The following is a 15853-nucleotide window of genomic DNA, read 5'->3' as shown; positions in this document are numbered from 1 at the left end:
ATTTATGGCTGGGATTATCTGCATCTCAAATAACCACGGAAAAGTAATCGAACGCGAGCGTCGTCCCACAAGATTTACACCCGCTCTCCGTCTCCCTTCTATCATATATTTCTTGGCGCTGATCCATACTACCAATCGAACTTTATACCTAAAAAGCAATATCAAACCAATAAAATACAAACCCCCACATCTTTCAAGCATCATTTATCATGCCAGGAGAAGTCATCGACAGGCCGAACCCTAAGGCCGAACCATCGCACATCCCGGATATCGTTCAACAGCTGCAGGTCCAACTCGAGCAAGCTTCCTTAGATCAATCCACCTACGATGCTTTGCTCAAGTTTCGTCGGGCAGCTGCTTATATTGCGGCAGGTGAGATTTACTTCTACCAGATTGCTCTACATCCATTAATGCTCTCCAGCAATGATTTTTCTCCAGGACAATGTGTTGTTGAAGCGCGAATTAAAACATGAAGACATCAAGCCCCGACTACTTGGTAAGGTCCCATCGTGCTCTACATACATCATCTGACACAGAAACATGTCCACTCATACTTGATGCCATCATTATAGGTCACTGGGGAACATGTCCCGGCCTAATTCTAGTATATTCCCATTTGAACTACATCGTTAGAAGGCAAAACCTGGATATGCTGTATGTAGTTGGGCCAGGGCACGGTGCACCAGGTCTGCTAGCCTCTCTGTGGTTGGAAGGCTCGTTGGGAAAGTTCTACCCACAGTACTCCCGAGACGAGGAAGGTCTCAAGAATCTCATCTCGACATTTAGTACTTCTGCCGGTCTGCCAAGGTTGTACTCCCAATTTCTTTCAATAAAGAAAATCATGCTGAGCTTGAGCTGACTATTCTGTTAAGTCATATCAACGCTGAAACCCCAGGAGCCATCCATGAAGGTGGTGAGTTGGGCTATGCGTTAGCTGTATCCTTTGGTGCAGTTATGGATAATCCAGACTTGATTGTCACCTGTGTGGTCGGTGACGGAGAAGCCGAAACAGGTCCAACGGCAACGTGAGTAGTTGAATGGTCAACTAGAATATAACTCCTTTATTAACGGAAGCAGTTCCTGGCACGCAATAAAGTACATTGATCCCGCAGAATCAGGAGCAGTTTTGCCAATTCTGCATGTCAATGGGTTTAAGATCAGCGAACGCACCATTTTTGGTTGCATGGACAATAAGGAATTGATTTCCCTTTTCACAGGATACGGCTATCAAGTACGCATTGTTGAGAATCTTGATGACATTGACTCCGATCTCCACTACTCCACAAGCTGGGCAATCGGGGAAATCCATAAAATCCAGCAAGCGGCTCGCTCTGGAAAGCCGATCATGAAACCCAGATGGCCCATGATCGTATTACGCACGCCAAAGGGCTGGTCAGGGCCCAAGGAGCTGCATGGTCAACTTATCGAAGGGTCGTTCCATTCGCATCAGGTTCCTCTGCCCAATGCAAAGAAGGACAAGGAGGAGCTCCAGGCGCTCCAGAAGTGGCTGTCTTCCTACAACCCGGGTGAACTATTCACCCAGACAGGAGACGTTATTGATGAAGTCAAGTCTATTATTCCCATCGATGACTCTAAGAAGCTTGGTCAACGTTTTGAGGCATATAAAGCATACGAGCCACCCGATCTTCCGGATTGGAGGACGTTCTGTGTGGAAAAGGGTTCGCAAGAAAGCTCGATGAAGACAATCGGAAAGCTTATAGATAGAGTCTTCACCCAAAACCCCCACAGTGTCCGGCTGTTCTCCCCAGATGAACTAGAGAGTAATAAGCTGGATGCCGCTCTGGCGCATACTGGTAGGAATTTCCAGTGGGACCAGTACTCAAACGCGAAAGGCGGCCGCGTTATTGAAGTGCTGAGCGAACATATGTGCCAGGGTTTCCTTCAGGGCTACACTTTGACAGGGCGTGTGGGCCTCTTCCCCTCGTATGAAAGCTTTTTGGGTATTGTTCACACCATGATGGTGCAGTATGCCAAATTCATGAAGATGGTATGCATTCTCGCTACTAGATCCTGTCCAATAAGTTTCTCTAACAAGAGCGACAACACAACAGGCCCGGGAAACAGGATGGCACAAGGATGTGGCTAGTATCAACTACATTGAGACCAGTACCTGGACCCGACAAGAGCACAACGGCTTCTCTCACCAAAACCCATCCTTCATCGGAAACGTCCTCAAGCTTAAGCCTGATGCCGCGCGTGTATACCTACCGCCAGACGCTAATACTTTCTTAACGACGGCCCACCATTGTTTGAAGTCCAAGAATTACATTAATCTCATGGTCGGTTCGAAGCAGCCGACACCCGTTTACCTATCACCCGAAGAAGCAGAAAGCCACTGTAGAGCTGGTGCGTCGATCTGGAAGTTCTGCAGTACGGATGACGGACTCGATCCAGATGTTGTCCTCGTTGGAATTGGTGTTGAGGTGATGTTTGAAGTCATTTACGCTGCTGCAATTCTGCGCCAGCGCTGTCCTGAACTTCGCGTTCGTGTGATCAACGTGACGGATCTGATGATCCTGGAGAATGAAGGAGCCCACCCGCACGCCCTGACAACTGAGTCTTTTGATAACCCTTTCACCTCTGACAAACCAATCCATTTCAACTACCACGGATATCCGACTGAGTTGCAGGGCCTTCTGTTCGGCCGACCTCGTCTAGAGCGCGTGAGCGTCGCTGGGTACATTGAGGAAGGAAGCACGACGACACCGTTCGATATGATGCTTGTGAACAAGACGTCCCGCTTCCACGTGGCGCAGGCTGCTATTAAAGGAGCAGCCAAGCGAAACGAGAAAGTTCAACTCCATGAGCAAGAGTTGAGTACAGAGTTAACACACAACATTGTCGAAACACGGAAGTACATCTTTGCAAATCGCAAGGGTAAGTCACCACCACCTCATCTTCATGAATTGCCTAAGGTCCGAGGCTGATCAAGTAAGACCCTGATGACATGTACGAAATGCCACAATTCAAATGATTGATGAAATAGAAGATAGGGGAGCGGGCGTTTCACATGGATGTGGTGTTGCCTTGACACAATAGAACCTAAAATTTATCTTTGCTTCTTTTTCCGATGTGATGTGGTCGTCAATATACGCTTTACTAAGTTAATCCTATTCCTATACTTCATTTCATGTCCCTTGTCCAGGAAGGCTTGGGTTGTAGTCTGGACATAAATCTCCGATTGTTTGATAAGTATTTCGTACAGTTAGCATATCCTGATCAACTTTGGTAGCTGTCTGGTTCTTACTCGTGCGTCAATAAATATGTAATACTAAGACTGATGTGACATCTATTGCTAGTTGACACCATGGGAACTATTCTAAGGGCTAGATATGGGATAGCGATAAGTTGGGACCTACAATAATTGAGGATTTGGCCGAACTCTGGAAGCTCTTCTTTGCCCCTCCTTATATATATGTCGCCGTGCAGTCTGATGGGATTGCTTAATAGTAGGATAGTAGAAATGATATTAAGGCAGCCTGACAGCGGGCCTCGTAGAATAGGCATACAAGAGCGAGGCTTCTATTGAGGCACTAGTTCAGTATGCTACCAGGGTAGAAATTAGTATCGTAGAGAATTATCAAGCTTATGCTATCTCGTTCTTTGACCTCTGAACAAAGTCTAATTAGCCAAAGCCTGCCTAAAGCTTACCTATTTTAAGAAGCGCGGCAGAGCTATTGGTTTTCTAGAGTCGCTCCAAACTAGCACAGTCTAGACTGTCTGTTATGGGGTACAGTAAGGGTGTAAGTTGAATATGAATCGGGAAATATAGATACGATACTTGATGTGCATAGAAACTTACCGACTTGTACAGAGTTCAACCTAACTAAGTGCATACCTTTCTTAGTAAGCTGAGCTCAGCTTCTCTCAAGGTTCTCCTAATCTGGTTAGATTGATAAAGGTTTGCATGCCAAGAAACGACTGCCCACAGCAAGCTTCTCCGTAATTCCGTGATTGGCAGCCCAAATACGGCTTAGCTTAGCGCTGATATGCTCGGGAAACTGCCGGGAGTTGATTTCAACTATTCCTTAGAAGATGCTCGGGAGATCACAATGATATACCTCACCTCTCTTCTATTCCACCGTTACCCCTTCTGATATTAGGGGATTATGAACACGATGCCAGAATGAGATACCGGCTTCCTTATCAATATCCAGCGCACAGCTTCACGCTGGTTGATACGTCGGTCAGTCTAGTACTAAGGTCAACGGCCGCCGTTGAGACAGAGCTATGGCCTACGTAATTCAGCCTCAGTTACGAAATACACATTCGACTTTAAATTCCATCTAACTGAAGGATCTGATGCAAGCGCCACGATCCAACAATATGACTGCATGTACTGGAGAAGCACGGGCAATGGATGTTATCTCCGACGTTGCCATGAAACTCTTACGAGATACCCTAAACCCAAAATGGCGGACCTTGCGAGTACTTTCAGGCACAGGGCGGAACTCCGACAGAACATATTGGAGCCTTTCTACCAGTCTACCGAATGAAGTTGTTCGTACAAGCGGCCCGAATAAAAAGACCATCTATGGGGAGCAATCAGAAGCCGCCTCGCAACGGGTGGCCCACCTTTACGTCAAATGCGAGAGCGTGGGCTTTTGGAACTGTCCGAAACCCGATTTTGAGACTATGGCCCTGTAGGAGTTTGAAGATTTTCACACCAAGGGATGTATCTTGTGTGACTTGTCTCGCTTCTTGTTCCCTCATAGCCCATATTAAACGAGCGACTTGCTCAGCCACTCTTTTACCTGTTTCTCTAGTATTCGGAAGTATAGCTTGGCCGCTGCCTGATCGCTTGATCTGACAGTATAAGATATCTCGGCTTTTGCATTGATCTTTTCTTCCCCCGTTACCATTTGCCCGATATCAATCAGGCCTGATTACCACTGGTGCTCTAGCATTTAACCCTGGAACTGCAAAAGCCTCGGACCTATCTTCAATATGCCGTCGGCCGATCAAGACTTTGAATTTAAACAACAGCTGTCGAGAAGCTGCCATAGTCTCATAGATGGCCTGGACACTGCGTACGGATATAAGCCGTCGCTGGCTGCTGGCGTCGTATTTCTCGTTCTCTTTGGCCTCTCGATGATCATACACACAGTTCAGTTTACTTGGAAAAGAGTTTGGTGGTGCGCTGTCTTTAGTATTGGGTGTCTGAGTATGTAGCGCTCTATTGGCTGTCATACAATCAATTTAACATTCTAATTATTGCTCTAATACAGCGGAGGTCCTGGGTTGGGCTGGACGTACATGGTCTGCAGAATGTCCCTACAACATGACTGCCTTCCTGATGCAAATTTCTACCTTGATCATTGGTAAGGAACCAACGCAGAGCCGGCGAACAATCTACACCATCCTCAGGAAAAGAACTAATCAACCGTCGATCTAGCTCCCACATTCTTCACGGCAGGCATCTACGTCCTCCTTGGCCGGTTCATCCAACTTCTTGGCCGCGAGTCCTCCATCCTTAGCCCTAAAATGTACCTCTGGATCTTCTGCACCTGCGACGTCATCTCGCTCGTCATCCAAGCCATCGGCGGCGGCATGGCTTCCATAGAAGTGAACAAGGAAAATGGCGACACAGCCCCAGGAACCCACATCATGGTCGCCGGTATTGTCTTTCAGATGTTCTCGATTACCGTCTTTGTCGCTTGCGCCGCCGATTTCGTCCGCCGGGTTCTCCGTCGTCGACTTTTGCAAACAATGAGCGGGTCCATCACCCCCCTTTTCGGTGCCATGGTGTTCTCCGTGCTCTGCATATATGTTCGAAGTATCTATCGTACCATCGAGTTGTCGCAGGGCTGGACCGGATACCTCATCACCAGGGAGAAGTACTTCATTGCGCTCGATGGCGCAATGATGGTGGCTTCTGTTGGCGTGTTCAATATCTTCCATCCTGGCTGGCTGATGCCTAGTAATAAAGCGATGCAGTATGATCGGGAGATCATGTCGGAGGATGGATATGGCCATGCTACTGAACTTCGGTGAAGTCTTGCTTTTCCTTCCGCGCTTTTTTTCTGATCTCTCCTTTCTTTTTCTTTTTCATTTTTTTCTTCTATTTTTCTTCTATTTTGTTGGAGTCGGAACTGTTCGTTGGCCTTAGCGTTTAGATCTTAGATTTTAGATTTTCAAAAGTAATAAAGATAATGTTTCAATATATAAGGGAGGAAGAGGTAACCTGCTTAGCACACACTTTCAGGTAAATTTCACAAAGCCATCAATTACAAAAACAGAGAAGAAAATATGATATCGACTGGAGACGTAACGGCGATCGACCAAGGCCAAAGCTAGAAACAGGAACCATCAAGATCAAGAGAAAACATGATTACAGGACTCGGATATAACCCGAAGCGCCCAGCTAAACATCACAGGCAAAAGTTGTCATAACACATAGTACTGCATCCTCACCAGATCATAAAGGAAGAGAATAAACAAAGTACTTCTCATCTTGGTCACACATCACGCGTTTGATTCAGCGCCACCAGTTGAGGAATTATACGCCGTCAACCGACTCGATCCAACCAAAAGTTGTACCCACGGCCAAGACCCCGACGGCCCAGACAGAGCCCCAAGCTGATGCGCCCTCGATGCTGATTCCTTCGACTGTCCCTGCTAACTGGACGACGGTATTGGCGACCAACATGGCAGCAAGGAGAACTGTTCGCGAGGTAAGGACTTTCATCTTGGGTGACAGTGCGCCCCATGTCTTTCGATAGATTGCACAAGCAAGATACTCGCCTTCGTGCGATGAGGCGCTCTTCTCAGTCGTGTCGACCTTCTTAGTTGATGCCGCACCAGCCGAGCTGACGAAGAGGAAATCCCTCGCCGCCCAGCCGGCAGGGAGGAGGGCGAGGAAGAGGGTTGGGAGACCCGCGGGGCCAGCGTGGACGGCGCTAATGTCGGGGATGTTTTGAAAGTGAAGGACTAGCTGTGTTGGGAGCCAGGTTGCGTAGCTCATGTATAAGACGACTGTGAGGATGGAGGTCGCAGCGATAGTGGTGTAGAGAGTTGTTGCGCGGTCTAGAAGGATCGAGCGGTTGTTGACTGCATCGGAGGGTGCATGCGACAGGTCGTGCACGGAATTCGGCTTGCGCAGGAGTACGAAGGGGACTGAAGTCGAGAATAAGATGATTGCGTAGGAGATCAACACCGTGGTGGGACGGATGTTGTAGAAAGAAGCCAGAAGTGCGTAGGTGGGGAGGTGAGTGAGGAAGATGAAAGATGATACATCCCGCCCTGTAGGGACTTGTCAGATATTCCTGGATACAAGGACCCTAAAGCCATTCAAAAATTTCCAACTTAACTCACCATCAAAGCCCAAGACCCAAGCAACCCCAACCTCCACTCCCTTCCAGACTGTAAGACCCCCCACTTCCCACCATGCTTCAAGATGCCTGCTCACACCTCCCAGTTCACCAAGGGTAGCTCCAGACGTAAGACTGAAGAATCCAGCACTCAGTGCCAGGCTACTGAGAACGACGAGGACAAACCGCGCTGGCTGGGGAATCCGTTCTAACCGAGTCTTCTGGCGCAACCTGCTCTCAGGCTCTTCTGCGCCGCTATCTGCAGTCGCTGTTACAACTGATAGCACTTCCTTCTTGCGAGGAGACATTGCTGGAGTATGTATTATGCGGTAACGGTGGCAATATTGGCGGACTTGAAAGGTAACATGAGAAATGAAGGTGGAGAAGAGATCAATGCTATATTCATGGAGGCTGGGGAGGAATTTCTGGTGGGCGGTGAGATGGTGATGATGTCACCGCACTTCTGAAGCATCCACCAATCAGAACCCTCGCATCCCGACTACTGTAAGGTTATCTTGACTATCAGGTGCATGATTTCATATGTTCATCTTGACTGTACAGACAGGCTAGTTACTATATCTGGAATGGGATGGATACAGATGTACTTCTCAATAGTTCATAATCACTTGACCACTGGAGCTCTAAACGTCAGTCGTCATCCTCCTCCTTCTGACCCTCTACCGCCGAGAATTCAACGACACCATTGCCATGACCCTTCTGATCCCGCATGGTAAGCTGATATTTACCCTGATTCCAGAGATCCTTGATCGTGAGCTCGCGGGTCCGCCCAAGACTCTCAATATCGCCAATACGCTCCAGAGTGCCCTCCAGATGCTCATCAAACTTTTCAAATGCGCATATGTCTCGGAAAGCTCTCTGCATGGGGACTGAATCGGCCCGGACCATAGCCCGAGAGTCAATTGTAAAGATATTATCATGATCATAACTTTGGATAAAGTCCGCTCTCGTCATAATCTCCCGTGCCTTATGCAGAGGAATCTCCGGAAGAATATGGCCTCTCTCGGGATCATATATTTTCTCCATTTCTTTTTCCTTGTCGACAAGTGCTTTAGCGAGAACCATAGCGGCAGACTGTTACTGGCTTAGTGACATGTTCATGATATTTCGAGGCACTTGTTGTACTTACTGAGTACTTCTGCTCATCCATGACGTCGTCGTCCATTTCCGGCCCAAGGATCCAGCACTTGTTAAGAAACCACTTCTTTTCGGCCTCGCATATGCTATCACAGAGTTTCATATAGTCTTTGGCCTTTGCAACCCGGTTTAGGTAGGACAAACGCCCGCCAACTTTATCATAGATTTCCTCAAGGGTTTCGTGAGATAGTTCCTCACCAAAGTACTGTCTACGGTACCTCCGTAGGGCATCCATCGCCCGTCCCTTGGGCAGATCCGAAACGGGAATAACTTCCATTCTGGTTGCGTATCGCTTAAGGCGTTCGTATACCCAGTAATCATCACTGTTAAGAACTTTGATTTTATGTGACGTTAGAGCATAGATTACGGATGGAGAGGGAAAGTATAGCTTACCAGTCGTCACCAAATTGCTAGCTGCCCATTGCTCCGCCCGTTGCTGAATCATTTCCAGCAGATCCTGACCGTCATGGTCGTCTCGAACCAAGTGGGTACTATTAATGATTAATATCAAAGCGGGCAAGCCCTGGCGTCTTCGCGTCAGAGCCACCTTCTCTAACTTGTTAAATGCGCGCTCAATATCTAAGAGTGGTGTGGTATCTCGAGGACCCTTAATGCTGAAAAGACTTCCAATGTAGCTGGCATCACCTGTTAGTTCTGTTGCGGAATGGAGTACCCAAAAGTAACCTACTCTTCGTGGAACTCATAATCCAACGCTTTCCCTAGTCTGATCCGAAAGATTTCGAGGTCGCCATGGGCTTCAAACATAGCGCAGCCCTCCCCATCGATTTTACGCATCGCTTCAAGAAGCATAGACGTCTTTCCAGTGCCCTTCTCTCCAATGAGCAAGAAATAACGACCTCCCGCGCCACCCTTGATGATTCGATCAATTCTAGGTTGTTCATCGCGGACAACCCAATGCTCCTCATGATGGTACTGATGCTTGCCTGCTTCTACCCCGGCAACTTCGAGTGCTGGGTCACCCGGTTTGAAGGCGTTCTCCATCTTCTCTAAGATGAGGTACTTGTAGTACCGATGGTATGAGTAGCCAGCGGCGCTAGGGATCAGTCAGCAAGTAAAGAAGCGCACAACGGGAGACCGTTAGAGCCACATACCCTAGAACAGCAATTGAAGCAAAAGTGGTGGCAGCTGTCTCTAGCATTTTCAGAATAGTTGATCTAAAATTTGGTTCCGAGTTGTTTGTTCGAGATCCTTCATCGCCTGCATCTTGTTCTAGGGGGTTTGGGGCAGCCTGGAAGGAGCCCTGTGAAAAATGTAATCCTGACCGATATAGAGCTACTCGGTTAAGCCCCAACGGCCTCGACAGGCATATGCGGCCCGAAGAGAATATTGGCAAGGATCGTGGAATATTTCGATACATGGTACCGCAGATTGAACAAATGGCACTAATTGTACCAATACAACGGAATTTCCCCTCTCCTCAAAAAAATGAAAAGAATTTATCCAGGCTAAAGTAAATTAACAAGATCAGAACCGAAAATATTATAAAAAAAATAAACCAAATTGCGAATTGTCGACTATAATGCAGGGGAAAAAATGACGTAGTGAATACATGAAAAGGAGGCGTGGCGAGTAAACAATCAACACCAGTTGCACCCCCGCTAGCGAGCGCCTGATAAGGATGGTGATTTAAGGAGTGTCAACCAGTGGGAATTGGATCAGAGAAAGAGAGAAACGACAGCCCAAGACAAAAAAAAGGTGTGGTGTTACGCTTAGACCCAATTCTTCCATTTCCAGACAAAGATATTCTCCGACGATGCTGCGCCTCGATCGCATGAAGATCGGTTGTGGCTTGGCACGGGCTCCAGTTTGTTGAGAAGTGTGGCTGAACTCGACACGGCAAACTCTGCCGAAGAGCTGGTAAGCCCTCATTTCTACCGGAAAAGGTATTTTAAGTCCGTCCATGCTTCGAGTGATGACACCTGTAGTAGATATGAGTTGTACATACTAGTACTCAAGACCCATCATGTCTCGGGTTCTGGTACTCGGACTGGCGATGGTTAGATACATACGTAGTACAGTCTAACTTCATTACATTCGTTTCATACCTATTTCAGACACCCCGGGGAAATCTCAGAAGAAGGATCTATGGATACTGTGGTATACAAGATAGAGAGTTGTGGAAGACAAACGGTCCATGGATACGGAACATACCATTCGAATATCGATGCTTTCCATACGCATAGGACAATTGGCACAGAACAGGGTAGCAAGGGAAGCGATATCCGGGGTCGAGTCAATTGATAAATTGCATTACTCATGACAAGGAAAGATACTCCGTACCAAGAGTGGATATCGTTCAATTGAGGGTTAAAAAACATGGTTGTGTGGAGATTTTGATGCTCTGTCTTTTCCCAATGTAATTCTATTACCATACCCATTCTTCCGCCCCGAGCACTTCCGAGGGTATTCCGCATTCGCGAAATTTTCTCTTGCCCGGCTTCCCCATTGCTTTCTCCAGCTTCAACCTTTTTGCATCCTGTCATTATTTTCCGTATTTGGGGCATTGTTCTGTTTCCCTTCATTTGTCTGGGTACGGGGTTTGCTTTTACTATATTCAATTGCCCTTGTACTTGTATATCATAACTTTTTTGATTTTTTTTTTCACTCTCCATTCTTCCCCGACGCCGCCATTTTTCTTAATTCCGTTTCCCAACTGGGTCTGGAGCTTCTGGACAGTTAGCTTCAGGTTCATCTTCCTTTAAAATTCGCTTTCCCTCCTAATCAATCGATTATAATGGCGCAGACCAATGGCGAGTTGGAGCACTCGAAAGGCATGTGTTCATTTGTGTCATTGAAAATTCACGGTGCGGAGAATGTCTTAAACTAACGCTTGTAACAGAGTCTCCAGAACAGCTCACCAATGGAAACCACCCCGAGGGAGCTCAGGAAGAGGAGCAGAACGGAGGTATGCTATTCCACACTGGGGAGTGTTTTCTTATTTATTTTGGTGATCGCTTTCGGGCTAACCCTGGTCGTTTGAATTGAAAGGCCTTTTCCAGATCTCCGTTAAGCTTCCTCATGAGCCCTATAAGATTCAGGTGATGGTGGGTGTTTGACCAGTTATCGTCTAAATAAAGATAGACCTGCACGGATTGCCTAACTGTTCTGTCCCTCCGCAGGTGTCAAGCCAGGAGCAAGTCCAGGATGTCCGACAGTCAATTGTCGAGCTTCCCAGCACCTTCCAGTATACTTGCTTCCACCTGGAGTTCAACGGCAAGCGCATCAACGACTTTGTTGAGCTCTCCGAGGTCCCCGATTTGAAGGCCGATTCGGAAATTATTCTTGTGGAAGACCCATACACCGAGAAGGAATCTCGCATGCACGTTGTCCGAATGAGAGAGCTGGTCGGAGCTGCAGGCGACCGTGTCGACAACCTCCAAGGTATTAGCGCTGGCCTTTCACTGCACGATTCTATCTCCGCCGAGGCGGCTGATGGTGAAACCGCTGATAAGGACCATTCGTTGTCCAAATACGACATTGCCGGCGCACCGGCTCTGAAGACCATCCTCCCCAGAGCAGAGGCTCCTCTCCCTAAGACTGTCAAGTCGATTTCGCTATCCCCATGGAACCCTGTCCCTTATCATCTCCGCCAGAAGGGACACCTGCTGTATCTCCAGGTCATTACCAACGAGGGCGAGCAATTCCAGATCACTTCTCACGTTTCTGGCTTCTTCGTGAACAAGTGCTCTAATGCCAGGTTCGATCCTTTCCCGAAGCCTATGCCTAAGAAAGGAAGCGCCCACTCTCTTCTTACCTTGATCTCTTACCTGTCTCCTTCTTTCAACGCCTCTTTCGAAGCTCTGCAAGAGGCCAATAACAAGAAGGATCTCCTTACTACCTTCCCTTTCCAGAACGCCATCCCTAACAGCCCATGGCTCGTTGCTCCCCCTTCATCCAATGTAAATGCCCACCAGCCTGATATCACACGGTCGCAGGAGAACTATTTGATATCGGGTGTCGACAATGCGGAAACCTTGCGAGACTGGAACGAGGAATTCCAGACCACGCGGGAGTTGCCTCGCGATACCGTTCAGGACCGAGTTTTCCGGGAGCGCCTGACATCTAAGTTGTTCGCTGATTATAATGAGGCTGCGGCCCGCGGTGCCGTTTTGGTTGCCAAGGGTGAGGTGGCTCCCCTCAACCCCACAGAGGGTCGTGACGCCCAGATCTTTGTGTACAACAACATCTTCTATTCCTTCGGCGCTGACGGTGTCGGCACCTTTGCCTCCGAGGGTGGAGACGAAGCTGCTCGTGTAGCTGTCGGTAAGGATGTTGTAGGAATCAAGGCAGTTAACCAGCTGGACATCAACGGTCTGTTCACCCCTGGAACCGTAGTTGTGGACTACCTTGGAAAACGTATTGTTGGTCAGAGTATTGTGCCTGGTATCTTCAAGCAGCGCGAACCTGGAGAGCACCAGATTGATTACGGTGGTGTTGAAGGCAAGGATGTCGTGGCCACCCACCCCGACTTTGTGCCAGTTTTCGAGAAACTGTCCAAGGCCCTTCGGATCAAGAAGCACGCTGTTTGGGATAAAGACGGAAAACGTCATGATCTTGAAGGCAGTGTTGAAACCAAGGGCTTGCTTGGAACCGATGGCAGGAAATATGTGCTTGATCTTTACCGCGTCGCCCCTCTGGATGTCACTTGGCAGGAAGAAGAAGGCAGCGATGTCTACCCCCATCGCATGTCAGTTTTGAGGTTGGAGCTTGTTGAGTCCTACTGGAGGCACAAGATGAGCCAATACGTGAAGGCCGAGGTTGAACGTCGCCGTAGCGCCAAGGCTGAGGAAGCCGCTTCCAAGGAGAAATCTGAAGATGCTGAATCCAAGGAGCAGGGCTCCGAAGAGAAGAGTGAGGAGGCAGCGGACCAGGAGCGGGTTGACATTTCTGGATTCTCTCTCGCGCTGAACCCTGATGTCTGCAGCGGTCAGATCCCTCAGACTGATGAAGAGAAGGAGCAGTGGGCTCAGGACGAGAAGGAAGTTCGAGAGACTTGCGACTTCCTGCGGTCTAAGGTGATGCCTGAGCTGATTCAGGATCTTCACGATGGAGATGTCGGCTTCCCGATGGACGGACAGTCTCTTGGTCAACTTCTGCACAAGCGTGGTATCAACATCCGCTACCTCGGCAAGTTGGCACGGATGTCTAAAGAGAAGGGTGCCCGTCTGGATGCTTTAACCATCCTGCTTGTACAGGAAATGATTGCCCGTGGCTTCAAGCACATTGCAAACCAGTACTTGCGCAACGTGTCGGCCCCGTTCACTGCCTCATGCATTGCCCACCTGCTGAACTGCCTCCTTGGTGCCGATGTCAACTCTAACCCTCAAGCTGACATCGACGCGTCGCTGCGGAAAATTTATCCCGAGGCCGACTTCTCTTTCGAGAAGGTTACTCCAGCAACCCTGCGGGCTGAGATTGAGAAGCAAGTTGCTACCCGGTATCGTTTCACCCTTGAATCTGAGTGGTTCAATTCATTGAGACATCTGCAACTCCTTCGTGATATCTCAATCAAGCTCGGTCTCCAGCTTGGCGCCCGTGATTATGCTTTTGCTAAGTCTCAGCTGCCCGCCAAGGTGCCTCCTACTAATGGTGCCAACGACTCTAGCCAAGACGAAGGCAGGAAGAAGAAAAAGAAGGGCGGCAACTCCAACTCTCCGGCTCGTGCACCCGCTCAGGAGAAGCCCGCTGTTTCTATCGTTCCAGACGATATCCTCAACATTGTACCTCTGGTTAAGGATGCTTCCCCTAGAAGTTCCCTTGCCGAAGAGGCACTGGAAGCCGGACGTATCTCTCTTATGCAGAACCAGAAGCAGTTAGGCCAGGAACTCATCTTGGAATCCCTGTCTCTGCACGAGCAGATCTACGGCATCCTCCACCCAGAAGTTGCCAAGCTGTACCACCAACTGTCCATGCTTTACTACCAGACTGATGAGAAGGAGGCTGCTGTGGAACTGGCTCGGAAGGCCGTCATAGTCACTGAGCGCACCCTCGGTGTTGATTCGGCTGACACCATCTTGAGCTACCTCAACCTTAGTCTGTTCGAGCATGCTTCTGGAAACACTAAGACTGCTTTGGTCTACATCAAGCACGCTATGGATCTGTGGAAGATTATTTACGGATCAAATCACCCTGATTCCATCACCACCATGAACAACGCAGCTGTGATGCTCCAGCACCTCAAGCAATACTCGGACTCTCGGAAATGGTTCGAGGCTTCATTGTCTGTGTGCGAGTCACTCTTTGGCAAGCAATCTATCAACACTGCAACCATCTTGTTCCAGCTGGCACAGGCGCTTGCACTTGATCAAGACTCCAAGGGAGCCGTTGGCAAGATGCGTGATGCTTACAACATTTTCCTCAGCCAACTGGGTCCCGATGACCGCAATACTAAGGAAGCGGAGACATGGCTGGAGCAGCTCACCCAGAATGCGGTTTCTATCGCCAAGCACGCCAAGGATATTCAGGCTCGCCGACTGCGCCGTATCAACATGAACACCCGTACTCTTGGTACTAAGGTCCAGCCTCAGGTCGGCCAGGCTGCACCTTCGTCATCTGGAGCCTCTGCAGGCAACTCTTCGCTGGACTCTCGGAGCATTGATGAACTGCTGAAGTTTATCGAAGGTGGCGATACCAGCTCTTCTTCGCGGTCTAAGCAGAAGAAGCGTGCCGCAGCTAGCAACCCCAAGCTGCGTGGCTCGAAGAAGTCGTCGGCTTGAACATTTCTTTAATTCTTCTCTTTTGGTAAAAAAATCTACCGGTTCCTTTCTTGACCTTTTACTTTTATGCCCTACCTGTGTTAAGAGTACTATATATGAACGTCATTCTATAGGAGCGGGAAACGTCGGATGAGCGGGATACTTGATTATACTATTATTTTTTTTTTTTAGAAACCTCTCTACTCTCTTTCACCGTTCGGTGTTTCATGGCTTTTGTTCTCTGGCATGATTCAACCCTCACCGAGCAGCACATAGCAAGCTCGAGTGATTTGCATGCTATCCTGTGATGTGTTCTATGTACCATATATGATAACGAGTGTCTTAAACATGCATATATAATGAAATTATGCATTTCCAGTGCTTGTATCACTGAGTTCTCCTGTAGTTATTAGATTGAGGTATTGGACATTCAGGTGGGAAGATTGTTGTTCCGGTAGCTACATTAGTGACCGGCACTTTACCGCTCTGGGAACCCTTAAATTCGGTCCCATCCCAACGTTTACGCCTTTTGATCATTATAGCTGCACCTCCGACCAGACCATAGGCCCCTTAGCCACTTACTCATTGTATATTTTGGTTATATCATATCCCATTATATTCCATTGACTTTCCAATTTACCCCTTTCTTAG

General features: G+C 48.3%; 4 protein-coding genes across 4 annotated transcripts; 3 read left to right on the top strand and 1 right to left on the bottom strand.

Annotated features, from left to right (window-relative positions):
• Positions 1-209: 209 nt before the first annotated feature.
• BDW43DRAFT_315798 (putative phosphoketolase) lies at positions 210-2995 on the top strand (the record flags this gene model as incomplete). The annotated part of the gene is made up of 7 exons (XM_032048145.1): positions 210-372; positions 422-496; positions 573-807; positions 873-1025; positions 1078-2008; positions 2073-2898; positions 2958-2995. The coding sequence occupies 7 exons, from the start codon at positions 210-212 to the stop codon at positions 2993-2995; spliced, it is 2421 nt and encodes an 806-aa protein (XP_031895416.1).
• Positions 2996-4781: 1786 nt separating this feature from the next.
• On the top strand, positions 4782-6259 carry BDW43DRAFT_214462 (RTA1 domain-containing protein). Its single transcript, XM_032039309.1, has 3 exons — positions 4782-5185; positions 5250-5342; positions 5417-6259. The coding sequence occupies exons 1-3, from the start codon at positions 4969-4971 to the stop codon at positions 6013-6015; spliced, it is 909 nt and encodes a 302-aa protein (XP_031895415.1). The 5' UTR covers positions 4782-4968; the 3' UTR covers positions 6016-6259.
• Positions 6260-6520: 261 nt separating this feature from the next.
• On the bottom strand, positions 6521-9645 carry BDW43DRAFT_303799 (ATP-binding protein; the record flags this gene model as incomplete). The annotated part of the gene is made up of 7 exons (XM_032045478.1): positions 6521-7263; positions 7336-7641; positions 8006-8423; positions 8479-8819; positions 8880-9121; positions 9175-9540; positions 9599-9645. The coding sequence occupies 7 exons, from the start codon at positions 9643-9645 to the stop codon at positions 6521-6523; spliced, it is 2463 nt and encodes an 820-aa protein (XP_031895414.1).
• A 1253-nt stretch (positions 9646-10898) lies between these two features.
• On the top strand, positions 10899-15587 carry BDW43DRAFT_290903 (translation initiation factor 3 subunit CLU1). Its single transcript, XM_032043555.1, has 4 exons — positions 10899-11278; positions 11347-11412; positions 11496-11551; positions 11627-15587. Exons 1-4 carry the CDS (start codon positions 11242-11244, stop codon positions 15221-15223), a joined length of 3756 nt encoding a protein of 1251 aa, XP_031895413.1. The 5' UTR covers positions 10899-11241; the 3' UTR covers positions 15224-15587.
• Positions 15588-15853: the final 266 nt, after the last annotated feature.

Source organism: Aspergillus alliaceus (assembly GCF_009176365.1).
Source record: "Aspergillus alliaceus strain CBS 536.65 unplaced genomic scaffold BDW43scaffold_63, whole genome shotgun sequence".
Classification (NCBI taxonomy): Eukaryota; Fungi; Ascomycota; class Eurotiomycetes; order Eurotiales; family Aspergillaceae; genus Aspergillus; species Aspergillus alliaceus.
This window is presented reverse-complemented; position numbering and strand designations above follow the sequence as displayed.

Excerpts from the sequence above, each read along its gene's own strand:
- BDW43DRAFT_290903 (XM_032043555.1), top strand. The coding sequence starts at position 11,242 with ATGGCGCAGACCAATGGCGAGTTGGAGCACTCGAAAG. Across the intron at positions 11,279-11,346 it reads CGAGTTGGAGCACTCGAAAG|AGTCTCCAGAACAGCTCACC; the intron begins GCATGTGTTCAT and ends CGCTTGTAACAG. Across the intron at positions 11,413-11,495 it reads GGAAGAGGAGCAGAACGGAG|GCCTTTTCCAGATCTCCGTT; the intron begins GTATGCTATTCC and ends TTGAATTGAAAG.
- BDW43DRAFT_214462 (XM_032039309.1), top strand. The coding sequence starts at position 4,969 with ATGCCGTCGGCCGATCAAGACTTTGAATTTAAACAACAGCTGTCGAGA. Across the intron at positions 5,186-5,249 it reads CTTTAGTATTGGGTGTCTGA|CGGAGGTCCTGGGTTGGGCT; the intron begins GTATGTAGCGCT and ends GCTCTAATACAG. Across the intron at positions 5,343-5,416 it reads AATTTCTACCTTGATCATTG|CTCCCACATTCTTCACGGCA; the intron begins GTAAGGAACCAA and ends CCGTCGATCTAG.